Below are 26,545 nucleotides of genomic sequence, written 5' to 3' on the forward strand. Positions count from 1 at the left end.
GGGCCTTCATTTCAGGTCTCCACTGCTACCATGTGCAGTTGTGATAAACGCCCTTTCTGGGCACAGCTGTGGTGAGCAAAGACGGCAACTCATATACGACATTCCAACAGGGGTTCGGTGCGGTGAGCATTTGGAAGAGGAAATTATTCGCAGCCTCACCATAGGAACGTCCTAAGTTTCTCGTGGTCAGCAAAGGAAAGCATGCTGGTCTCCTAGAATAAATCTTTTGTCAGCCCTGATCCATGATTGCACTCTAAGCAGACACAGATAAAGCCAGGAGTGATACCCATTAAAAATTGTAACTATATATCATATTCATTTATTATCAATCCACAGGATAATTTCATTGCTACATGAGCTCATAAAAGTTTTTTTTCACCTTTACAAAATTAAAAAAAAAATGTGCCACAAGGATGTAATAACAACTGCTGATAAACAAGAAAAGGAATCTTAAAATTATAAATTTGCTGTAGAAAAGATAAAAAACAATTATATTTTATTTAGAATTTTACCTTGAATAAAATATTCCCCTGTATAAAAAATAAAAAAGCTTGCTCTGGTTAGAATTAGAGTATTTTCGTCTTCAAATCTGGGAATTTGCATAATATTTCCATGACAGTTTTCCTTTGTACCGCGTGGCGTTCAAGCATAGCAGATTAGAAAGATTTTTTTTTTCAAGCAGTCTTAAAATGGGACAGCTGTGGAGAAACTAATTTTCTTCTTCTCCTCCTCCTCCTCCTCCAATATGTGGAACATTACCTTTGAGGAGAGAAAAGGAGAAAAAAAGAACCGGGTGGGCTGGGACTGGATGGGTTGAGGAGGGAAGGGTGGGTAGAGAGCTGGGATTGGATGGGTTGGGGAGGAAAGGGTGGGTGGAGAGCTGGGATTGGATGACTTGGGGAGGGAAGGGTGGGTAGAGAGCTGGGATTAGATGGGTTGGGGAGGGAAGGGTAGGTAGTGGGCTGGGATTGGATGGGTTGGGGAGGGAGAAGGTGGGTAGTGGGCTGGGATTGGATGGGTTGGGGGTTGGTTAGTGGGCTGGGATTGGATGGGTTGGGGGTTGGTTAGTGGGCTGGGATTGGATGGTTTTGGGGGGGTTGGTTAGTGGGCTGGGATTGGATGGGTTGGGGGTTGGTTAGTGGGCTGGGATTGGATGGGCTGGTGAGGGGTGGGTGGGTCGTGGGGTAGTGGGCACAGAGGGGACTCCGAGTGTGCTGTGAAGAAGAGCAAGATCACAAGAAGGCCTATTGTAAGTGCTTCAAGATAAGGTGCAGAAGCAGACTGCAACATGGCTAGTACTGCCCTATGTACATATTCACAAGAATAAAAAATTCCAGCTAGTTCACATTTTCTCGTCCGTTCTGAGGCATCCACTCCACCATGCTGGCCTTGACCGTAGGCAATGCAGCACCTCCACTGCCCGTGTGGCTGTTGGTCCATGAACTTGAGGGAGTAGCCTTGGGAGATCCAGCAGGTTCTAGAGATACGCATCTACCAAGGGGCTGGAGTCCTGAGTTTAAAAAGAAGCCCCAGCCCTGGAGTTGGACACAGCAATCAATAATCTATTGACAAGGCTTTTTCCCTTAGATTTGTCTAAGATAGGTATCAGAGAGAAAAAATAAAATACAAACAAATAACAACACAAAGCTACGAAACCCCAACAACCACCAGAGAGAGTCAAAGGCTTAACAGCTCTTGACACGGGCCTGGGTGATATCAGAGGTCTTCTTGATGACGCTGGCCCGGGCCTCCCTGTCCGGCCGGCTGCTGCTGGGTGTGGGGGTCACTGGGGCAGGGAGAGAGAGGTCTGTAAACGGGGGCCAGGAGCTGTTGTAAGGCATTGGACAGCTCTCTTCTTTGATGGTGACCTGCAGATCTGGCTTGCTGGAAGTGACAAAGGTCGCCATGCTGGGCAGCAGGTAGGTGCTCCGTGTCCCCATATTGCTAAGGTACTGTTTGCCTTCAATGTTCCTCTTCCGCCAGTGTGGTTTCCCCTTTCAGAGAAAACAATCAGGATATATATATATGTGTGTGTGTACACACACACACACACACACACACACACACACACGCACGCACACACACACATACCGTCTTTTCCTTTCCATTGAATGCCACATACAATGCAATGGCTTCTCTTACTTTTCAGATAACTCCCATTTGCTATCTCCCGGTAATCTGGCCAAGACTCTTCTGCAAAGGTACAAAATAAGGTGGCAACTTGGCTTCTGGTTCCTGTGCCCAGGCTGCATGGTTTCCGGCCATAATGGATGGCCCAACCTAATTAGTTAGCCCGAATTTCCAGAGGAGGAGAGTAAGGGGCTTAGGAACAGTCAGCGCATGCCCTTTGATTGCTTTTTAAGTGGATAGGGCTGAGATCCACATTCTCTGAACCGCAACTGGCTTCACGGTTGCCAGGCAGAAAAGGAGGTAACGTCCTTGAAGAAGCCAGATCATAAAATACGCCAGCATGGATGCCCACTGTCTTCTTGGAATTTCTGACCTCGGGATAGTAGGAATTCAACCAAACATCAGCTTCTTCTCCAACCCCCCTTTTCTCCACATCAACACTGCAGCCATTTCCTGCCATTGTGTGAGCCTGGCCTACAGAGGGAAGCTCGAAGCAGGCTGGCAGGGAGCAGAGACTGGACACACCCGCCTCTCTGCAGGACCACTAGAGGAGGGAGGGGACTGATCTGTGTGAAGATAATTTTGCTAGCTGTTCCTGATGCTGACTTCTGCCCACTGCTTTGGGCTGGGCAGACCATTCTATTCCTGTTGGCAAAGCAGGATGTTTACAGCCATAAGAATATCAGTATTTCCTGGCCTTGACTTCCATTTTCTCTTCCAGCCATGTCATATTCACCTCTCTCTCTGAGGGGCACATCTGACTTCCCTTCCTCCCACCCAGGGCTCAGCACCACATTTTACAATTCAGAATAAAAAACTACGGTAAATTTTGAGGTTATGTACATTCGCTGTCTTGTGTCTGTGTCTGTGTCTGTCTCTGTCTGTCTGTCTCTGTCTGTCTGTCTCTGTCTCTGTCTGTCTGTCTGTCTGTCTGTCTGTCTCTCTCTCTCTCTCTCTCTCTCACACACACACACACACACACACACACACACACACACACACGCACACGGACCCAAAAGTAAAACCCGTGCTTTAAAACAAGAGGCAACAGGAAGCTGGCTCACCTCTGCGTTCTCCTCATCACTAGGCACGCTGTCGGTAGTTTCGCTTTCTGTCAAGAAAGAAAAACAGAAATATTCTTGTTGCTCAAGCTATTTTGGAGGCTCAGGAAGTATCTTGAAAACCCATGCCAGCACTTTAGAAATATGAAACTACACACACCCTCTCCCTCTACTCTGTGAGGTCAAACACTTCCAGTGGGACAAGCCGAGTGAATTTCCATTCTCTGCCTGGTCCCCTAAGAGAAGTGGGCTTTGGAGCTGAGTGGAGAGGCTCGCTCTACAAGGCTAGGCTGCCACAGCCGCTGCCTCCCAGGGTTCGGTGCAGTGCTGGAAGGATCCTCTCCTCCATAAAGCTCTGTCCACAATGCCACACACTGTCTTCTAGTCCATCCCCTTTGTCACAGGAAGTCCTGACACAGTGAAATTTTCCAAGAAGTCTTCCTGAATCTCTCCTTGCCCTCTCCTATTTTTAGTAGCCTCCCTTGGATTTATAGAGATCCAGCTTCTACTGGGGTTTTAGCAGATGGCTGTGGTGGTATTGTGTTCCGAGAAATATTGTGCACCCTAATAAATTCATCTGGGGTCAGAGACAGAACAGGCACAATATTAAACATAGAGGATAGGCAGTGGTAGCACACGCCTTTAATCCTAGCATTCCAGAGGCAGAAATCCATGTGTTCAAGGATACAGCCAAGCATGGTGACTCATGCCTTTAAATCCCAGAAAGTGAGCCTTTAATCCCAGGGAGTGGTGGTAGAAAGCAGAAAGGTATATAAGGCGTGAGGACCAGAAACTAGAAGCATTTAGCCTGGTTAAGCATTCAGGCTTTGAGCAGCACAGTTCAGGTGGGACCCATTCTGGATGAGGACTCAGAGGCCTCCAGTCTGAGGAAGCAAGACCAGCTGAGGAACTGGCAAGGTAAAGTGGCTGTGGCTTGTTCTGGCTCTCTGATCTTCCAGGGTTCACCCCAATAACTGGCCTCAGGTTTGACTTTATTAATAAGAACTTTTAAGATTCATGCTACAGATGACGGCCATGTTGTAGATGCCCCAAGTTTACCACCTTTGCGCCTATCCTCTTGAGTGTGGGCAGAAACTGTGACTTGCTTTTAACCAACAGAACACAGTAAAGATATAAACATGAGCGTGAGCATGTCATCCTATAAGATTTAACCTGTCTTTTGTTTGCTGGCTGCGTTTGGGAGGCCCACATGACACATTTTAAGCTAAGGGCGGCTTCTAGGTAAAAGCTATCAAGAAACTGGGGATCTCCATTCAACACCTACAAGGAATTCAACTCTGCCCAATGCTGCATGGGCCAGTGGCTGAACAGCCGTCTCCCAGATGAGCCAACCCCTGAGGACTGGTTAGCAAGGCTCTGCGGCAAAGAATCCAGCTAAGCCACACCTGGATTCGCACCCCGCAGAGACTGTGAGAGAGTAACTGTGTCTTGTGTTAGGCCATGGCATTTGTGGTCATCCTGCTCCAGGGCAATAGCTGGTCCATTATAAACCTGATTGGACCCTGCTGGCTGTGAGACACAGAGAAAAGTTCTTCACCACAGGGAGCCACAGTTAACCCGGCACTTTCCAAAGAGGATTCCATGGTGAGTAGTGGGAGAGTGTTTGGGGGTTTGGAAAGGCCCAGCACGGAGCTGACACACCGTGCCTGCAGTATCATTGGTATCCACTACTAGGTTGGCACATAGGGCTGGGCACAGCAGAGTCAAATTCAGCGACTGCTGATTACATATCATCCGTGGGCAGGCGTTTTTTCACTGTTCATCGCCACTGCAAAATTAATGCATAGAGAGTAGAAGATCTAAAATACACAGGCTCTCGTAGGTCCTTGTGTCTCGATCATTTATTTGACTGAGAAGAGCTGGGCATTTAGAGAACTACAGCAAGGCTCGGCTAGAGCCTTTGTATGCAGGTCTGCTCATCTTACCACGATCCTAAGTCAGAAGGCAGCGGCTGTCATCTGGCCATATGTTCTCTAGAGCTTTCTACCCTCTCCCGCGCCCTGCCACTACTGAGGGAGATTAGCTTCTAGCTGCATGCCTACCCGACAGCAGAGTTAAGATCCCATGGCTCCAGGCCCGCCAGATCCCTTTGCATCATCCCAGTTACGGGCCAGAGACTGGTCTCCCCACAGAGATCAAGTGAAAGAGCAAATGGACAAACTGTACCCCCAGTGCATTCCTTAAACAGACAGCGAGCATGTGAGATCCACCAGTCTCACCCAGGAATGCTTTTTTGCATGACTCTCACTCAGCCACTGTTCTCCAGGGACTTCAGACAGGCCTGGGAGATGGTCACAGACTGACCAAAAATCAGATCTTTTGCTCCTCCAACTCGGAATGTTCTGCCCCCAAACAGCCCCATATAGGGGCACAGATGCCGTGAGGACGCCTAGGTCTTAGCTGACAGTGGTCTGGGCCACGGAGACAACCCGACAATAGGCACAAGGAATGTTTTCAGGCAGAAGTAAGCAAAGACCAGAAAAGGAAACTGCCCTCCAAACACAAAAGCCACATGAACTCAGCCTCCAGGGGAGACAGGACTGCCACTCCCAAGAAGAAAAATGAGAAACGGAGATGTTGAGAAACCTGCCAAGTCTCGGACTGAGTCAGCAGAGGAAAGAAAACAAAACTGTACTTCGGATCCCAGCGTCGCAAACAGAGCATGGAGACTGCCTTCCTGCTGGCAAAGCTTCAAGGTCCCCTTTCTATTTTCATGCTTAGCTTTGTTTGTGCTCTGAAGCCAAAGTTTCGCTTCCTTCCATGCGCATCAAGCCCCCTCTCCTCCTCACGACTCCCCATAAATCCGTCTGTGCCTTTTCCCTTCGAAGAAAAGCAAGCACACAAAGCCACCAGGCATGTGCTGGAAGGCCAAAGGTTCAGAGAAAGGCGCTGTCGACATCAAGGTCCTAGGATCCCACAAGCTCACGCCACAGTTGTTGGAGGGTTTGGAAGTTAGATGCCAGGCTAAACTCCTTGGTAAGACTTTGAACAGACCTGGTAGGGGATGGGAATGTTCATTTCCTGTAAATACCCAGCATGCAACTAGAGGAAGAAAGTTGTTGCTCAGGAACGGCACACGTCCTCTGCCCTTGTTTTTTTGGCCGACACAAATGCTTGTTGGAGAGACTCATTTCTAAATGATGTAGTTATGGAGGGAGCCTCTCCCTCCATAACTTCGGGAACTGGGCGTAAGGGTTTGGATTTTAACTGTCTCCCAAAGGTTCAAGTGTTGAAGACCTGGTCCCCAGATGATGGTGATGCTGGGATGGGTTGGAAACTCCAGGAGGTGAGGTCACTGCACTCATTACTGATGCAGGGGATAATGGGACCCCCAGATTCTTCCTGTCTTTCTTTCCCTTTATAGCTACCGTGGTCTGAGCAGCTTAGCTCCACCGAGTGCTTCTGGCCATGCCGTTCTGTTCCATTACTTGGCCCAAAGCAACGGAGCCAAGTAGCTATGAATTGAAATCTCTGAAACCGTGAGCCATGATGTCTTTTGGTCTCTTAAAGTTGACTACCTCACATGTTTAAAGCAATGTGAGATGGACTAACACACTGGTTTATAATTCTGATTCTTATAGAGAAAGGAGCCTCGAGAGTCTTCAGCTAGGAGATGCCGGTGCCTGGGGCTCCCGTCTGAGGATCCCAAAGTTTGCTTTTAGATGAATGGCGGTTTTTAGAACGATTACTCAATATCTGGCTCCCAGTCCTCATTCCTGTTCTCTTGGTGTTCTTCCACCACAGCCATTTCCAGACTCACTCCTTACATGACAAATGAGTTCCCTGGAGCTGCGGCTTCCAGATCAACGTGACTGCCAAAACATCAATGTGGATTATGTCACTTCCCCCTTTTATTAGTTTGGATCCTTCTCAAACTGACTTCCAATACAACGGGATGGGGAAAAAAAAAAAAAGAAAGATTGAAGCTGCTCTGCAAGCATGGTCCGAAGAAGCTGAAATGTTTACAGAGTAGTAGCAGGTACATGAAGAAATGATTTAACCTTTCTGGCCTGTTTTCCTACAAGCAGCGAAGAGGGAAGAAAGTGATTGGGACTCAGATCCGATGACATCAAGAGCTCTTCCTGAGTGCCAGTTCTAGCATCATGACACTTCAGCCCAGGTTTTAACATCTGCCTGGAGGACACATATTGCCAAACCACCTCGAGAACATCACGGAGAAGGAGAAGATATATTTTATGGAACACATTATTGCATTATGTGATATCTGATATGTTTTCTGGAAGGCTCTCATTCAATAAAATACGATTAGCATTGATTTCTTTCCATATAATTTCCTCAATTACATTCACTAGAAGATGCAACCAATCACTCAGCAGCTCAAATCCGAATCTTAGTCTCCATGCCAATACACCTTTGCCTTATTCATCACATATATATGGTTTCTGGGAGAATGATGGTCGGCTACCTGCACAACCTCTGTTCTCTTGAGTATATAACCAACTGATTCTTACTCTGCTTCCTACGCAGACCTGTTTTCTGCCTCCTTTCTTCTGAGTTACCATCATGGTTTCCTTTTACTAAACTGACCATCTAGTCAAATCCTAGGGAGATGTGGCATACAGCCACAACAAAATACAGTGAGGGCTTGGCCATTACAGACCAGTGGTGGAGTGCTTGTTTTATCATGCCCTGAAGCCTTGGGTTCTATCTTCAGCACTTCAAAAATAACTACGTAAACAAACAACAAAAAATGACTATGCCTTAGTGCTTCCTTAGCCGGGGTTTGGAAACATACTTTCTCCACTCTGAAAATTTTATCAAACAAAGTAGAATTTTCTTTTTTCTTTTCTTTCCTTTTTTTTTTTTTTTTTTTTTTTTTTTTGGTGTTTCAAGACAGGGTTTCTCTGTGTAGCTTTGCGCCTTGGAGACCAGGCTGGCCTTGAACTCACAGAGATCCACCTGCCTCTGCCTCCCAAGTGCTCTATCAGCTTAAAGTATCCAATGCAAACACTTCCTTCCACCCAAAGACGCTGCCTCAGCTCCTTCTTGGCCTGACAATTAAATAATACAGTAGAAGACAGAGTTGTAAAGCTGAATGTGGTTTTGTGATATTCCTAGGATGATATATCAGTGATCTTTAGAGGAAAAAACTATTCAACAACAGCCTCCAAATAGCAGGTTCCTGGGCAGGAGAATGAAGGTAGTTGACATTTGAATGTGCAGTCTGCACAAAGGATCTCTATCATGAAAATAAGCAAACAGCCTATGCTACTAACGAACATAAAATCAAAAGGTGAGGCTGGGTGGTGGTGGCACACACCTTTTATCTCAGCACTTGGGAGGCAGAGGCAGGTGAATCTCTGTGAGTTCAAGGTCAACCTAGTTTACAAAGAGAGTTCCAAGATAGACTCCGAAAGCTACACAGAGAAACCCTAGAAGACTTGATCTAGCCATGGTCAGTAATGGAGAACTTTGTAACATGTCTTCAAGTCTAGAAAGGACCAGCAGCAAAACATTTTGGCTCTATCCAATAAGCTTCCCTCTATAAGATTCTAGAGAATTCCGACAATGAAAACAATGGAATGAACCTGAAAGACCCTAACCCTTCAGGCTTACACCCCCCAAGCCCCAGGAGAATAAGGAACTAAAAAGAAAACTAGTTCCAAGGGCAACCTGACTCAATCATTACTCAATCACCCCTGCCACAATGTAACAATGTAAAGAGATTTCTATTAAGAGATGCGCTCAACTGTGACTGGGATAGTTGCAAGTGTTCCAGGAAGGACCACTGTGACCTTTGTGTAAACTCCACTCCCGCCCTGATAACCCCCCCCCCTTGAGATTTCAGGAAGAATGTGCATGCAGACGTGACTGTACCCACTCTGTGATCACCCTGTGATCAGGCCATGAAATTGTATGGGAATCGTAATCTTATGGCTTTTGTGGGGTTTTCCTTTAAAAGTACCCATGTGGTTGCAATAGGAGCGACTCTTGCTCTTTGGAGCAGAGGAGACCGACTGTACAGCCACATTAATAAACACCTCTTGCTGTTGCATCAACTGGATCGGAGTCTGGGTTCTTGGGGCGCCCCCTCGAGAAGGGGTCTATCGAACCAAATATCAGGTTGAAAAGCTGGGCTCTCATGAAATCCATGCTGTAGCTGTGCTGCCCCGGAGCTAAGACCCTTCCTTTGAAATCTATGCAAGTGTCCCAGAACGGGGAAGGAAATTTTCATTTTTCTCCACATATCAGCTGTTCTCAGGATGCCTCTGCTAAGGCAAAATACCACTGCTGAAGAACAGCAAGACGGTCTTTCCAAAATCCCCAAGGAAACCTCAAACAGGTAGACCTGTCTGCTTTAAGGCTCCACCCCTCACGCCTGACACCCTGATGAACAACTACAGCAGCTGGGTGACTTAGAAGAAAGCCAAGACTTTAGCCTGAGCTTTGCAAATATAAGCAAAATAAAATACTGTAGTGCTTAATGCTACCATTGTTTCTGCATAAAGATTTTGGTCTACCTCCTCTGGTCGGTCCTTTGACAACCAAATGAGGCTATGTGACCCCGTGTAGCACCCTGGTGAGTGTCTAAGAACATCTACACATGGATACATCTGTTTCACATTCCTAGACTTACATTAGCCTCAGAGTCCTCATTTTGGAAGAGGGGAGAATAACATTTAGTCCCTTGATAATTAAGCAAGTCAATCAATACAAACCCTTATAAGCATTTAGCATAATCCCCAGAGAACAATAAACACTCAACAAATAATAGAGCTATTGGGCCCTGGCAAAGACAAAAAAAGATGGACACATGTAAGAGCTCACACTTTGTCTGATGAATCAATGACTGATGGCCAGTTGTTTGGCCGATTATAGGATTCCTGTCACCAGCCTTCTTTCTCACACTCTTTTCATGCCCCTAACACAAAAGCCAGTTATGATGTACGCTAAGCAAAATAAGCCACTCCCAAAAGGGTAGAGACTGCAAGATTCCGCTCACAAGAGCACACTGCGTAGACAGAAAATAGACTGTTGGTTCTCCAGATTCAGGTAGAGGAGTTCATATTTAACAGGTGCATCATTTTAGAAGATGGAAGATTTCTGGAGGAAGGTTGTAACACCACGAACACACTCAAAGCCACTCAACTGGACACTTAGCAAATGGCATGTTCGTGAGATATGTATTTTACCACCACTAAAAAATAAATTCAAAAAAGAAAGCTGGCAGTTGGGGAATATGAGGTTAATTGATCTGCTGATAATTTACAAACAACTGATGTTGGGATGAACTCTGCCACACAAGTCTGGGCTGTCCCTGTGTGGCCTCCAAAGCATGCAAACAGACCTGGCGGGGTGGGGGGTGGGGAGTGGGTGGGGGGTGATCCCTTTGCTAGAGCTGACTGGCCTTTCCCATGCTGGGACCTCTGGTTTTTTGTTTTTGTTTTTGTTTAATAGTTGCAAGCAAGAACACTGACTCAGAATTAAGGTTTCCTAGTTGTGATTGAGTTCCAAAAGCTCAAATGGAGATGATCAGGAAAGCAGAGTAAAATGATGTAATTCTGGTGACAGAAGGAGCTGTCACTTTCTCAGTCTGTGTCTAATCCTGTAACTCTGCCTGACTAATTTCTGCAATGATGGGATCAGTCCCCAGGAGTAGAAACGGCCTCAGTTGCCCAGTTCAGCTACAAGGAGCACTATATAACAAGGAAGGAAGGGGGGATGGAAGGAGGGAGGGGGGAGGGAGGGAGGGAGGGAGGGAGGGAGGGAGGTAGGAAATATATGGAAGGGGCAAGTAAAGCTAGTGAAATGGATTAGATCTAGCAATGACCTTGAAGCTGAAGGCTGAGTTCAACTCCTGGCCAGGACACTTATTGGCCAGGGAACCTTGAGAAAATTCTTTCATTTCCATAAACAGAGACTCGAGAAAAGATGATTTCTAAAGCCCTATCTATCTTAATAAAATCTAGATGCCATCAAACCACCCTGATGCCAAAGTCTATTAACTTAGGCAAGTACATTACAAGGGAATTGAACTCCTATGTGCCAGACCTTTTTGGGTCTTGGCCAGGTCTCAGTCACTGTATCATTTGTTGTATGTTCACGATGACAATGAAGCATTTCTCCCAGGACATGTTATTTGTAGTCCTCAATGAACCATATCATGGGCCGTTAAGAAAAGGAATACCATAAATACCTCTTCCAACAGAGGTGTCCAAGACGCTGTCCAGAACGTAAGAGTAGGAATAATTTCACAATAATAATTTCTAGTACAGAAATTTCTTGTGGTGGGGTGAAGTGGATGATGCTAGACTTGGCGGTCTGTTTCCTATTCAGGCTCCATGTCACCCTCCTGTTCCCCTTACCTGCGTAGGAAGACACAGGAGAAATCTGTAGAGGGTAGAGCTCGCTCATGCTGACTGGCTGGTCATCACTCTCGGTGGTCACTTCCACAACTTGGCAAATGTCTGGCGGATTAGTGACAATCTCTTGATCTTCAATGCTGCTGTCCAGATGGGATTGTCCTACAACTTCAAAGGACAGGAGACCATCATCCCTCAGAGTCTCTAGACTTCAGGATTACAGCACCCATTCTCAGAGACCATCATCCCTCAGAGTCTCTAGACTTCAGGATTACAGCACCCATTCTCAAACAGAAAACCCTCCTCGGCTCAGGCAGGCTGCCAACTAGGGTTCGGATTCCAGGCCTCCCCACGTCACCAGCCAGGAAGCGGAAAACCAAACTTGAGTTCTGAGTTAATGTCTCAGAGAAGTAGCCTGCAATGAGTTGGCCCAGATGTATGCCCCACAGGCCTGCTAATGGTACACCCTGGTGACAGTGTACTGAGTCTCAAACTCAACCTGATCATGGCCAAGATCTCAGGCTGCATCTTGACCAAACGACTCTCAGGCCAGATATCCTAACTCTCTAAACCCAACCTAGTACTGTTTTCTGCTATTGCTCTTGCAAGAAAGTGTTGTGTTTATTTTCAGGATTCTGTGGTCCAGACAGACATTGTCAAACCTTCACAAGAAGGAAAAAACACAAAAATCTACCCACTGTGCCATTTCCGGCTGAATGGAAAGGGGAAGTTCTTCTCATACCTTTCCTGATCTGACTGTGTCTGACTGTCCAAACTATCAGAACAATGACCTGGCGCCCTGAGTCTAGCAAATGTTAATAGCATTAACTGCCCAAACACTCAGAAGATGGATTAAATACTCTGAAACTGCTCCCATACATTTTAAGCTAAAATCTTTCTTTTCGTGAAGGAAACAAATGACTGTGGGATACCCAGACTCAACCGATACATCGACAACACACTCCCTCTGCTAAGGCTCAGGAGCCATAACAGAAGAGAGGGCAAAGAGACGGTAAGAGCCAGAGGACCAGGGAGTCTACTGTGAGATAGTTTCTTCTAGATAAGACAAGGAAGATGTACCGATGAAATCTCCACCATATAGTTTGTCTAAACAAAAACTGAACACGACAACACCAGCTGACGTGGGGGGACATCTCACGTGGCCTCGCCTCTAGGTAATTAATGACTAACCTTCTCCTCGAACTGGTTACCAATACCAAGTGGTCACCCCTAAAAACATACGCACATGAGCAACAATAAACGGAATCATCGAGTTATATTTATGTATATATAATTAAAGAATAAGGTCAAAACACCAAAACTAAAAATTTTATTTGGGGAGAATAATAAATTAGATTCATACTGCAAACCATGGAGGTTGACTTTTTCCACTTAGCATAGTCACCAAGCTATGGGTGCCCATAGCCAGTTCTCTATCACTGGTATACACATCCTGCTGTGCAACTATTACAAACTGCTGGAGCACTATTCCAGCTGTTTCGCTATCCACCCACTGAAGGATGCTTGGGCTGACACCGGTCTTTGCCTAGCGCAGACAAGGCTGCTGTGAACATTTGTGTTCAAGTTTTCCACAAACATGTTTCCATTTCTCTGGGATAAACATCCAAGCGTCTAATTGCTGGCTCATATGGAAATTCCACGTTTAGCTTCACAAGAACCAGCCAAACTGTTCTTCCCCGGGGCGGGTGCATATTTCACATTCTCATCGGCAGTGTCAGAGTGATCTAATTGCTCCTCATCCTTGCCAGGACTTGGTGTTGTTACCATTTTTATTTTGACCATTCTTCTAGGTAAATAATGAGAGTCCACTATGTCTTTAATTGCAGTGTCTCTGATGCTATGTTCTAACTTCAAATGGAATTGACTGTATGCTGTGTCAGCAGCCAATTGGATTAAATGTCCCTGAAAATTGGCTCCAATTAATAAAGGGGAAGAAAGTAGCGTGCTAACACATTTTCCTGAGGTCCTCAAAGCCCAAGGCTACCATTACCAACATTGTGTTTCGCACATGGAAGTTATTTTAACATTTCAATCATCACACTGAAGCACCAGTATCCTGATACAGACGAAGGAATCTTGGTCACCTAGAGGCAGAGTGGCTCATCCACAACTCATAGTGTGGTTCTGCACAGTGCTCTGTTCTTCTCCCTCTCCCATCCCTTCGCAAAGGCAAAATGCTCAGTTTTTACCAGAAGAGGCCACATTCCAGTCTCTCTGAAAGTTATCTACTGTCCACAGCTCTGGCTTCAGCCACTCAAAGTAGCTCTCCGGCTGACAAATTATTGATAATTTTGAACACACTTTTCAAGATGTATTTTATTATTAAGTGTGTATGTGTGCATGTGAGTGTAAGAGCCCTCAGAGGCCAGAGGCTTCCGATTCCCTGGGAGCTCGAGTTACAGGCATTTGCGAGTCCTGGGAACTGAACTCAGGTCCTCTGCAAGAGCAGGACAAACTTTTAACCAGTGAGCCATCTCTCCACCCCCAGTATTTATTTAAAAAAAAAAAAAAATTTACATCTTCAGGGCATGGTGGTGTATACCTTTAATCCCAGCACTTGAGAGGCAGACACAGGAAGATCTCTGAGTTCTAGGCCAGCTGGTCTATAGAGTGAGTTACAGGCCAGTCAGGGATACATAGTGAGACCCTGTCACAGACACACATGCACACATGTGAGCATGTGTGCATGCATGTGTTTGCCTGTGTGTATGCGTGTGTGTTCACATGAGTGTGTACGTGCTTGTGTGTGTGTGTGTGTGTGTGTGTGTGTGTGCATGGGGCATGTGTGTGAGTGTCTGCAGAGGCCAGAAGAAAGCATCAGATCCCTGGAGCTGAGTTGTGAACCTCCCAGAGTGAGTCTGAGACTTGAACCAAGGTCCTCTGGAAGAGTATCTCTCCAGCCCTCGGCTGATGTATTTTTAAGTAAATTTCTGTTTTAACTGCTTTAGGAGCACAGTGAGGGTGTGATCTGGTTTCTACTCAGGGAAAGTGGTGCTGAGAATTCATCGGATCTTTAATAAAGGGATGTTAGGAAAGGGGGCCTGGGTGTGATGAAAGCACACACAGAAGGGGAGGGAATCTGGATACTATTTGGGTTTCTCTGGCAGAAAAAAAAAAATCAAAGAGAAGAAAGACAAGCCACACATGGAGGCAGAGATCTAAGGTCTTGTTTCATACTTCAGAGCATCCCATTTTGAGTGTGAGGACGTCAGCTGAGCTGTTCCCTAGACTCTGGGTGCTGACATCTCTGTGGTTTCCTCTGCGTCTTCTCCCAAGCAAAGCCAACGAAAGGGGAACAGAGAAAATGGCAGGAAGACGAGGCTTTACCCTACTCAAAGTCCTACAAAATAAAGCAGGTGTATGTGTGTGTATGTATGTGTGTGCACACATATTCGAGCATCCATGTACAGTACATGCATGAAGCCGAAGGGGCAATGGAAACAGACTCCTACAATAACTTTACTTCAGCCAAAGCCTCTTTAATTTCAATGCTCCAAAGCTCCTTCCTCCTTTGTGCTGTCACTCCTCACAGCGACAGGAAGCTGGCTGGGACTGTAAACAAGGGCACAGCCCAGGTATCTTTTGCATCTGTCCCTTTGGTCTGCCCAGGAGTCCTTTTTTCTCTCTGTTCTTTTCCTCACAATGCCCAGCTTAGTTATTCAACCCACCCAGACTGGGGGAGCACCTGCTTGGCACGGACCCTGCTATCTGGTCCTGGCAGAGAGGATGCTATGGCGACAGACAAGGAATAGGTTTGTGAGAAGCCTGGAGGGCTGGAGGCCAGCATATAGCCATCTACGGAGGAAGGCAGAGAAAGACTGTAAGGGATGAAATCCAGAGGGAGATCAAAGGAGGAAGTAAAGAGGGGTTTTTTTTTGTTTTTTGTTTTCTTCCCTAGCTGGAAAACCAAAGGTTTCAATAAGGCAGGGCCAGCTGAGCTAAGGGTACTGCTCAGATGGCCCTATTTTCTACAGCCCTTCCTGAGCCCGACCCACAGATTCACCTGCACCTTTCATACCCTGTAGCTGGAGCTCCGCCCAAACTGTATGACCTTGCAGTACATCTTGATTTCCTGCCTCTGTTGCTTCTTAACCCTGTGTGTCTTCATGTCACCTTTTCCCTGCCTGCACAGTATCTCCCGGGAGCCGAGAACTGCCATCAACACTTCCTGTCTTCCATCACGGGCCAGGCTCATGGCTGGACCAGCCAAGGGCTCAACAGACTTTTCCTGAACCAGTAATAAGTGAAGGGATTCAGGCTCAGTGACAAAAGCCAGAGTCTGTGAGGAGTTCACAACTCACAAGGATGGGACATGACATTAATGCTTTCTGGCAAATGTCAAGGGTTGCAGTAAGTGGGCTTTTTAAAAACTTTCCACAGTGAAAAAGACAATATTGCTATGGGAAGGTAGGGTAAGAAGGTTTTGGGTTGATGAAAACATTGTACCTGGACTATGCTGCTAGCTAAACAACCGAACACATTGTCTGCACTTGGAAAGTTGCCAGGGCTGGGGCATAACTCATAGAATGTTGAATTATACACCTAAAAGGAGTTAATTTTGTCCTCGATTTCGCCTAATATACATGACTTGAGAGAAAATGCAGACGAGTAGTTCCATTTCGATCATCAGTGGATCCTGAACACCAGCTGCTAGGACAGACAGCTAAGGTTTTGTCTTCTGGGCTAAGAACTAGATACCTAGTCTCCACAGTTACATTACCATCTCTGAGAGCAGACTTCCTTCCTAGGGCTGTGCGATTTTGAGAAGGAAGTAGGTTCCTCCATCCACATACGGGCAAAAGCTCTTTGGAAAAGTCCTGACTCTCAAATGCAACCCCTCCATAGAAACCGGGAAAGCCCAGAGTCTGAGGAGGTCTGTGGGTGTCTGCCATTCATGACTCTTTCTACGGCACACCTTTAGGTGCTAGATAATGAGTAACCTGACTGAAAAATAACAGTAACATTCAACTTTCTCTGCACACTCTCTGAAAGCCTCCCAACCCTGTAAGGAACATGCCCTGCAATTATGACCCCCATTTTAGATAGAATTAAAAAGACGTAATCGAGCAAAGGTCAGCCAGCTAGTACATGACAGATCTGAGAAGTCAAGGTCAGCTTTTCTTTGACTCCAAATTTCAACTCCTCTGTGACATGGTCTCCCTAAATACAGTTCAAACTGAACGACTCTCACTTCTTAAGCCCCTTTCAAGATAAAGCTTTTCAAATCACGCCTTAATGAATCATTGGGCCCACAACCAACAGTGAAATTTTTTTTTTCCACCAGCTTCCTGTTTGGTGCCAGGAATTCTCAACTGGGTTAGCAAGCAAGAAATCCACCAAGTTCATCCAACTTAGTAAGGTCAAGGCCATATGCAAAGTCACCCTCGGGCATGTAACTTTGTCTGGATCTAGTTTCTGAGAATCACAACAATATTATTCATAGCTGGTTACTGACAGACCAGTTTGATGGCTTAAAAGGTCATTCTTTACTTTATTAACAATTGTTGAGTTGATGCAAGGCCCCACCTGAGAAAGCATCTTGCTCTCTGGCTTCAGGGAAAGGGCTTTAGAGCAGGGACTATTGGGAACAGAAAGGCCCTTGAGGGGGACTGGGCCTATCATTTTACAATTTAAAAAGCTGAAATGCTGAGGTGAGGTAAATTGCCAGGGTTACCAGGTAGCTACAAGGTCGAGCAATGAACTCACTGGCCGTGTGTTTAAAACCAGACCATCGACATCTCACTATCAGGAGAGATGTAGCTTTAGAAGGTTTGAGGATTGAAACTGCTAATACACAGTGTACAGGGAAACACTTTTTCTACTCAGATGCACGTTAATTTGATTTTGGAAATATAATCATCCTATCTTCCTTCTAAACAGAGGATGACCAACTCATTTCATTTGACCCTCACAACTCCACGTAGTGTGTAGGATCAGTATTATCATTTTCATTTTATACAATATTGTATACAATCTTTCCATTTTACAGATAATAAAGCAAGTCCTGTTCCCAATTCGCATATACAGAGAGTCTCAGATTTTAAGGGGTATGAATCAAAAACTGCAAAAGTAGGTCTAGAATCTAAGTCCATGAACGGTGTTCATCTCTGTCAAATATGGCAATCTTTCATTTTTTTATAAAATAAGAGCCAACACCAGGTTGAGAGAGAAAGAGTCAAAATAGGGTTAGGAACGGAAGGCCAGAGTTGAGTCCTGGCATGGCTCAGCTGGCTGGGCTATCTCCTTAGGTGACTCCTAAGTTACCTCAACTAGTTGAGACAGGTGTAGGAAGAAGCAAGAGTGGAGCGTGGCTGCTGCAGAGGGGACTCTTTAACCTCAGAGCTCACAGTGTCGCATGCTACTTTACAAAGCAGGGTGCACAGGGCTTCCCAGGAAAACTCAGAGTTCATCAGCATCTCAGAGGTCAGCAATCTGGAAGCAGAAACGCGAGCAGAGTGCCCCGGGTGAGCGGCTTCACTTGGCAATGAAGTGAGAGCCCTGGCGCCGCTGCTTGGTCCTAAGGTCTCCTCCCATCAGCCTCCTTTTCAGCCTCTTGCCACCTACAGTTAGATCATCCAGGCTACTTCAAGTTCAAACACAGTCTGAACATGACAGGCAGAGACGGGTGACGTCAGACATGAAAGAAGACTCCAGCGCGTTTTGCGTTGGAGGCGATGCTCACATAGTAATAAGAGCATTTTCAAAAACATCACTGTGTGACGGAGGAATGAGTAGGAAGAGGGGAGAATGGAAGCAGAGTGAGAAGCAAAGTGTGGTTAGAAACGGTGTCGGAACTAGGAGATGGAGCAGAGGACAGAGGGAGGACCCGGCAGTTAACTATCAACAGGTGAAGGTGGCTAGGAAGAAGGGGAGGAGAGAAAAACCTCATGGAAATATGACAGCCTTCCTAAGCACATAAAAAAACAAAAACCCTCCATAAGGCTAGAAAAAGAGAACAGCATCCAAACACCACCACCTTTGGCTCCGGTTAGCACATGGTGACTGTCCTATCTGCATAAGCCAGCTTTAGAGGGCTCAGGTGCCAATGGGAATACAACATAGTATCTGTTCTGTTACTTGAATTTTGAGGCTCTGCTGAAAACAAAACAAACACACAAAACCTATTTAAGGCTAAGGTTGCACAGCTCAGCCCTGGAGAGTTCGTCTAACATACATGAGGTCCTGGGTTCGCTCCCCAGCAACTCAGAAATTGAAGGAAAGGGAAAGAAAATCAGGCTTCTGGAACTTGAGCTTTGCTTTCCATAAAGCTAATCGAATTGGAAGGCACTGTCAGAAAAGGCAGTCCTCCAAGGTGTGCTTTGAATAACTAAAATTAAGACAAAATACATCACTTCCTAACTATCCTGTACCCAGCCACTTTTGGTTGCTTTAAGCCCATAGTAAGACTGTTGAATAGCGCCCCTTGTTTCCGGCGATCTCTGCCTTAGCCAAGGGTGCGGTTCCCTTTTATCAAGAAACACAATGGGACTGTAAAGCAAGGCCTCAGTGAGTCAGGCAGAGCGAGGCACCTGCAGGCTTCCTGGACCGGCCTGCAGCTCCTTCCCATAGAGCTCAGCAAAAGCTCTGCTTCCTAGGGCAGGAGGCCAGCGGGGCACCATCAGAACAATTCGACACGCTGATGGCTTCTCCCACATCTTGAACACATAAGCCACCACACGCCCTACCAAAATTCAATGCTTAAGGAAAAAAAAAAAAGCCTCCCCTTCCTTAGAACGGGAAATAGGGATAGGTGTTCTGGGTGCTAAGCCTGTGACTTTAACCACTCAGAGCAAAGGAACTTTAGAAGACACAATTCATTCAGCAAGGGGACATTACTCCCTTTTTGGACTGCCCAAAGAGGCTACCAGATGTTATGGAGAGGGTGACAGGAGCAGAGGGCAGCCCCTGCCTCCCCTCCGTGTGTGTGTGTGTGTGTGTGTGTGTGTGTGTGTGTGTGTGTGTGTGTGTGTGTGTGTGTCTTTCTGTCTGTCTGTCTGCCTGCCTGTCTGTGTGTATGGGTGCCAATATGCAGATACCCACAGATGTCAGATGATGTCAAATCCTCTGGAATTCGTTACAGGCAGTTGTGAGCTGCCCAACATGGGTCCTGAGAACCAAACTCTAAACTCTAGGAGTGTGTGTGTGTGTGTGTGTGTGTGTGTGTGTGTGTGTGTGTGTGTGTGTTGTTGTTGTTGTTGTTGTTGTGACTTATGGCAAAAATGAATCGAACACTGTAGACACTAACCAAGAGTTCACTTGTCAAGGCAACAGTACATTTCAGGTTGTACCGTTTTTGTTTATGAAACCAGCCAACCCTGAGCAGAATAAAAGTATACTGGTGACCACGAACTCAGTGATTTTATGTCTAGTTCCCTGGCGAATGAGCCTCCAGAAAGCATGGGCAATGTTATCCTATGAAATGTTACCATACTAAGTACCCATTTCAGCTCCCAGGTTTCATATGTTCATCAGCACAGGATGCAAACACCTCGTAGCTTTTGTGTTGGGGCCTAAATACAAAACTGAAATGCAAGCCAGGTTTCAAAGCAAGTCAGTGGAAAGTGAGAAATGGTGTCATTTGTAAAGGAAGCCATTTTCAAGGTTAAAGAAACAGAGAGGGTATTTCAGAAGCCATTGCAGCCATGGATCCAGATCCCTGTTTCTTAACTCTATCTACAAGCTTCAAATACCAAGGTGGCCAGTGGGGAAAACATGGAAGGTTGTATGCAAATGCTCTTTGGGGTTTAAAGTCTGAAACAGTAACATGGTGAACACCAGCACCAATTATCCATCTATTAAAATATGTGATGGCTCTGTTTCATTTCAATGTGATTTATTTTGTAAGAGCAACCAGCTGAACAGAAAGATATCTTCAGACTTATTTTGCTGCCATGCATTATTAATGTACTATTAAGTCTATTAACTATTAACTTCCTGGTCACTATTAAGACCAGGAAGGGAATTGTTAATCTAGCGGGTGATGGTCTCAGGAACTCTGACCAGCATCTTTGTCCCAGAAGAGTGTAATGACTCAATCTTGCCCCAGCTCCAGGTAGCACTAGCCATGCGAAAGGGCAAAGAGTGATCAGGAAACCGGCACACACTGCCGACTCCACCAAAACGACAAGAAAAGAAGGGTAGACTAGAGGACACACTGCTAAGCGAAGTAAGCCAGGTGCAGAAAGCCAGTATTGCTTGGCCCCGGCATGTGAGTCGAAAGAAATCCAATCTCATTAGAAGAAAGGTAATCACTAGAGGCCAGTAGTGGGAGGGAGGGGAAAGGCAAGCTGCCGGTCCAAGGGCACAGAGCGTGTGTAGAGTTCAGCAGTGACTTTTAGAGGTCATTAGCACGGCATGTTGTCAGCAATAGTAATACTGTACTGTGTGCTTCCAAATGGCTGGAAGAATTCATGTCTTTAAAAAAAATTCCTAATACCACAAAAGAAAATGATGATGAGGTGACAGATGCTTTCATTACCATGATGAGTTAATGGTCCTACACATCGATCATAGCATCACCCTATATATAGTCATAATTATTACTTGTCATTTAAAAGTAAGTAAATAGCATTAACAACAATCGTGGGACATGGTACAACCCTAGCTTTGGTTTGGCAGATCATTTGGGGCTGACTTCACCTAATAAATGAAGGGAAACTCCAGAACCATCCAACACATTCAAAATGAGCTAAGTCTTATGAAATTGTGTCTGGAGTTGGGGGGAGGGTGGTATTTTTGAAAGGCTCCAAGAGTCATGTGTACATTCTCCGGACCTGCCTGCTAAGAAAGCTAAGTGGTACCCCACAGGCAAAGAGACAGGGACCGGAGGCAGGAAAGAGGGGATGCCTCCCAAATAAAGATGAATCTCCAAAATCAAGGAGAATGATGGGTGCTGACAGCCTCTGGCTGTAGCTTTCTGTCAGATGGAAAGCCACCTATTCAAGAGGCTTGTTATATCTTTGTTAGCTCTTTCTAGGTCTTAGTAACGTCAGAAGCTCAGACTGAAGCCAAGTTTTATGGACCAAAAGGTATCCCTGGGTCATGAAGCCTCACCTCTGGATTCTGAGTGCAGATTCAAGCCAAGTTCACTGGTTTTAGTTTTTACTAGGTGTCTCCAGAGTCCATTCATCACAGCATCTCAGCAGGATATTACTGTGATGTAATTCATGACTTGTCACCCACTTGCCTGAAACTCTGAAGGAGTAGTGCTTGCTTTGGGGCACTTTACTGTCTACATTATGCTTCAACTTAAAATATATATATATATATATATATATATATATATATATATATATATTAATTTATGTGTTTGAATGTGTGTTTGTGTGTGTCCATGTCTGTGTGTGTGTGTGTGTGTGTGTGTGTGTGTGTGCATGTTTGCAGGTACCTACAGAAGCCAGAAGACAATGTCAGATTCCCTGGAGCTGTAGTTACAGGAAGTTATGAGCTGCCAAACTCTAATCCTCCTGAAGAACAGCAAGCACTCTTAATTGCTGAGCCAATTTTCCAGCCCCCAATCTCAATTTTAAACACCCCCTCAATAATTTGAATAAAACCCCAGACATAATCTTTCTTAGCTCCATTGAAGAGAAGCAGTCTAATTTCCCCTTGGTAGTCTGGATCACCCACCCCTCCTAATACTGTTATTCTTTTCTTAGCCTTGGCTTAAGGGCATCAGAAGCCCTAAGTAGGCAGAGGGAGGTCTGAGTTTCCAATTTACTAGAACGTTTGTTGAGTCTCCTGGTAGAAGATCTTTCCCTTCTGCAACCCAAACCTCTAGGCCAGCAGAACTTAAGTCATGGGAACAGGAATCAAAAACTTCCCTAGTGAGTCACTAGGGGTGATAGTTATTCCCTTTCCCACACCTTGATTCCTGGACCCAAGGATCCTGGCTATGGAAGAAACAGTACATATACTGGATGCTGATTCAGAGCATATACAGTCTTTCGGGGAACCCTGCCCCAGATCTCCAGGCTGCTGCCACCTAATTAGTGCTGTAACTGTGTCTTCAAAAGGCCACACCCATCTTTCTGTCAAGGCAGCTGCTTCAGAATGTGGGAAACATGATAAGGCCACTGGATTCCAGGGTTGTGGGCTGACCTGTCACACTTCTCTGGCTGTGAAGTGAGTTCCTTGGTCAGCAGCAATACCGTGTAGAAAATACCATGATAGCGGATGAGGCATTCTGTAAATCCATGGATGGTGGCTCTGGCAGAAGCATCATATGCAGGAAAGGTAAATCTATAACCAGGGTAAGTATCTACTCCAGTAAGGATGAAGTATTGTCTTTTCCATGGGAGAAATGATCCGGTCTAGTCAACCTGCTATCAGATCACTGGCTGGTTACCTCGGGGAATGATGTCATATCTGAGGCTGCTCAGTGTTGGTCTCTGCTGTTGGTAGATCTGGCACCCAGCAGCAACTGTAGCCAGGTCAGCCATGATGAGTTGAAGTCCATGTTGTTGAGTCCACACACAACACCCATCTCTGCCACCTTGGCCACTTTGTTTATGGGCAATGACAAGAATGGCTGGGGAAAGAGGCTGACTGTCCACAAAATGGGTCATCTATGTACTTGATTACTCAATTCCTCCTCTGCTGAAGTGACTTTTTGATGATCAATTTACACGGGGCACAAGTATCTTCACATCCTTAGTCCATCTGAAGAGATCCAGCCACATACTTCTTCCCTGGATACCTTTCTCACCAGTTTTCCAACCATGCCCTTTTCAAGTCCCTGATCATCCGGAAAATCCACTGGCTACAGCCCATGAATCGGTGAACAATTGCACATCGGGTCGTTTCTCCTTCCAAACAAAACGTATGAACATGTGAACCGCCCAAAGTTCTGCCCACTGTGAATATTTCCCTTCACCAGTATCTTTCAAGGTTGTCCAGAAAGGGGTTGTAATGCTGTAGCTGTCCACTTCTGAGTGATGTCTGCATAAAATGCAGAATCATCAGTAAACCAGGCCAGTCTTCTTTCCTCACTCAACCTATCACAGGGCATATCCCATGAAGCTATAGGTGCAGGCTTGGGAGCAGTCAACATTAGGAAAGGAATAGAAACCATAGGCATTTGAGCAACTTCTTAATGTAACTTGCTTGTACCCTCAGGCCCTGCTTGGGCCAGATCACATATATGCCACTTCCATGTGACAATGGATTTCAGTTGTGCACATCCTACTTTATGACTTGGAGGGTCAGATAACACCCAGCTCATGATGGGCAGTTCAGATTGCACGGTAACTTTGTAGTCCATTGTCAAACATTCAGTTTCCACTATGGCCCAACCACAGGCCAAGAGCTGTCTCTCAGAGGGAGAATAGTTGTCTGCAGATGATGGAAGAGCCCTGTTCCAAAAGGCTCCAAACAGCATCTCTTATCTGTCATTGACACCTCACATACCATCAGGTCTGCTGGATCATATGGTCCAAGTGGCAGAGTAGCCCTCACAGCAGCCTGGACCTATTGAAGAGCCTTCTCCTGTTCCAGGCCCCACTCAGAGTCAGCAGCTTTCTGAGTCACTGGATATTTGGGACGGAGTAACACACCCACGTGAGGAATGGGCTGTCATCAGAATCCAAAGAGGTCTACTAAATGTGCTTCTTTCTTGGTGGTGGGAGGGGCCAAGTGCAAGAACTTATCCTTCACCTAAGAAGGGATATCTCTGTATGCCCCACAGCACTGGACTCCTAAGAATTGCACTGTGGTGGAAGGCCCTTGAAATTTTGGTTGGATTTAGTTCTCATCCTTTGATGTACAAATGTCACCAACAAGTACAAAGTGGTTGCTACCTCCTGCTCCCTAGGTACGATCAGCATGTCATCAATATTGTGAACCAATGTGATATTTTTTGAAAAAGGCGGCTAACCAAGATCTCTTTGAACAAAGTTTATGACACAGGGCAGGAGAGTTAATATATATATATACACTTGTGGTAAAATTGTAAAGGTATATTGCCGGCCTTGCCAACTGAAAGCCAATTGCTTCTGGTGGTCCTTATGGAGAGGTACCGCAAAAGAGGCATTTGCTGGATCAATAGCTGCATACCACATACCAGGAGATGTGTTCATCTGCTCAAGTAAGGACATCACATCTGGTACAGGAGCTACAAGTGGAGTCACGAGTTCATAAAGTTTCCGGTAGTCAGCTGTCATTCTCTATGATCCATGTGTCTTCTGAACTGGCCAGATAGGAGAGTTGGAGAGAGATGTGGCAGGAACCACCTCTCCTGTACCTTGATGGTGGCACTAATTTCTTCAGTTCCTCCTGGAATGTGATGTTGTCTTTGACTCATTATTTTCCTGGCAGAGGCAGCTCCAATGGCCATTTGTTGTTGTTGTTGTTGTTGTTGTTGTTGTTTTCGAGACAGGGTTTCTTTGTGTAGCTTTGCACCTTTCCTGGAACTCACTTTGTAGACCAGGCTGGCCTCAAACTCACAGAGATCCACCTGCCTCTGCCTCCCGAGTGCTGGGATTAAAGGTGTGTGCCACCACCACCTGGCTTCCAATGGCTTTCTTTTAGCCTTTCCAATCATAATAGCCCTCACTCCACAAGTCAGGGGGCCAATGTGAGAATTCCATCAATTTCTAAGTGTATCTATCCCAATCATACATTCTGAAACCAGCAAACTGACTACAGGGTGAACTGGGGAACCCCCTGTGCCTACTGTGAGTTATATTTGGGCCAACACTCCATTAATCACCTAACCTCCATAAGCCCCTACTTTTAACTGGAAGGCCACAGCATGTCTTAGGGTCTCCCGGAAACAATGTCAATTCAGAGCCAGTATCCAATAGACCCTGGAAAGTCTGGTTGTTTCCTGTCTCCCAATGTAGTTACCCTTGTAAAGGCCATAGGTTCCTCTGGGAATGACTGGAGAAAGGCTAACAGTAACCTTTTCTGTATTTTATCAAGGTCCTTCCTCAAGACAACCTGGCCATCCCTTCATTCAAGGGGTTCTGGGTCTGCAAACTGGCTCAAGTCTGGAAATTGGCTCATAAGCCGAGATTCTCTTTTGCCATGATCCGATGTAACCTCTCTTTCATTTGTTTGAGGATTTTTCCATTTATATAGATCAAACAAAAATGCAATAGGCTTTTTAATCTGGTTCATGCCTGGAAACCATATTGATTAGCCAGTACTAAAGGTCCATATAAGTCATGCCACCATAAAAATCATGTCACCTGTATTGCCCATTATGGGTCAGGCCATTATGAACATTGTTTAGTCTATGCTGCTCATTACGATATCTATGATCACCTTGCTTTGGCAATTCAGTGATGTCACCTGGCCCTTCCTACTTCGGGCCCCAATTAAACTCACTGGATTTAATTCATCCAGCTGGGCAGCAGCATCCTCAATCCTATGCTCTGACACAGGGAAAAGACAACACAGCTCTTCAAATGTGCAGGTGCCCCCTCACCATTCTGCTGTCTTACAGGATTAGTGAAGGCCATGTCTTCCGGGTCTTCCTACTGTGTAGGATGAGGTTTTACACAGCATGCTCACTCTAGCGCTGCTTTCCCTGATCCTTAAAATCCATCATCAACACTAAGCCAAGGGATAGCAGGCATCTCCAACTTTTTTTCAGTCAGTCATCTTCCGAGAAATGCTTCAGACCACCATTCAGATTTTCGACACCATTTTTAACTGAGCAAGCTTCCACACTAAAAATAAAATCTCCACTCTGTGGGTTCCTACCAGTAAACTCAGCCTGACTCAGTTTTACGTTCCTTCTATCACTATCCCACACCCTTAAAATCCATTCCCACAAGGATTCCCCAGACAAATCAGCGAACTTGTTAAGCTCATTATTAGTGTATGTGGTGCACCTCCTTGGGGTCTACACTTCCTATCCGTCCTCTAGGAGCCTGCTGAGCCTCAAGTCTGGGTATAGGTCTAGAAACAACCATTGGTGGGTCCTGAGGGACCTCAGTATTGTCTTGCCCATCATCTCCTTCAGAGAGGGTCACTGATGTGCTA

At 45.7% G+C, this 26,545-nt stretch overlaps 1 protein-coding gene across 5 annotated transcripts in view; it reads right to left on the reverse strand.

Moving 5' to 3' along the window:
* Positions 1-289: 289 nt before the first annotated feature.
* The window catches only part of Irf2 (interferon regulatory factor 2), a 112,759-nt gene continuing 86,503 nt past the window's right edge, over positions 290-26,545 (reverse strand). For all 5 annotated transcript variants that reach the window (XM_006970894.4, XM_006970895.4, XM_076553349.1 and 2 more), the window contains exons 7-9: positions 11,540-11,704; positions 3,195-3,241; positions 290-1,994 (exon numbers count right to left, since the gene is read on the reverse strand). In XM_006970894.4, the coding sequence (XP_006970956.1) occupies positions 1,686-1,994; positions 3,195-3,241; positions 11,540-11,704 (521 nt within the window). In that variant the 3' untranslated portion in view covers positions 290-1,685. The remainder of the gene's footprint in view (positions 1,995-3,194; positions 3,242-11,539; positions 11,705-26,545) is intronic.

Source organism: Peromyscus maniculatus, chromosome 17 (genome assembly GCF_049852395.1).
Source record: "Peromyscus maniculatus bairdii isolate BWxNUB_F1_BW_parent chromosome 17, HU_Pman_BW_mat_3.1, whole genome shotgun sequence".
NCBI classification, from domain to species: domain Eukaryota; kingdom Metazoa; phylum Chordata; class Mammalia; order Rodentia; family Cricetidae; genus Peromyscus; species Peromyscus maniculatus.